Genomic DNA, 206 nt, shown 5'->3' on the forward strand with positions numbered 1-206 from the left:
ACAAGGTGCGTGCCCGGCGCTCCCCGGGGGTACCAGCACCATGCCCTGGCACTGGAGCAGTGGCCACTGGTCCCTGCTTCCCAGGAGTGTGTGTTGCATCTCAATGCAGCACATGGCCCTGGTTGCAGCCCCTCACCCTGCGTCTCCTGCAGGTGCCAAGTTCCCCATCAAGTGGACAGCCCCCGAAGCTGCTCTGTACGGCAGGG

The 206-nt window shown here is 65.0% G+C and overlaps 1 protein-coding gene across 1 annotated transcript in view; it reads left to right on the forward strand.

Annotated features, from left to right (window-relative positions):
• Positions 1-206, forward strand: part of SRC (SRC proto-oncogene, non-receptor tyrosine kinase) — a 9479-nt gene that overhangs the window by 8552 nt on the left and 721 nt on the right. Inside the window, 2 exon segments of the mRNA XM_010017387.1 lie at positions 153-203; position 206. The exon segment at position 206 is cut by the window's right edge and continues 62 nt beyond it. Coding sequence (XP_010015689.1) covers positions 153-203; position 206 — 52 coding nt within the window.

This window comes from Nestor notabilis, unplaced genomic scaffold (assembly GCF_000696875.1).
Source record: "Nestor notabilis isolate BGI_N333 unplaced genomic scaffold, ASM69687v1 scaffold19106, whole genome shotgun sequence".
In the NCBI taxonomy this organism is placed as follows: Eukaryota; Metazoa; Chordata; class Aves; order Psittaciformes; family Psittacidae; genus Nestor; species Nestor notabilis.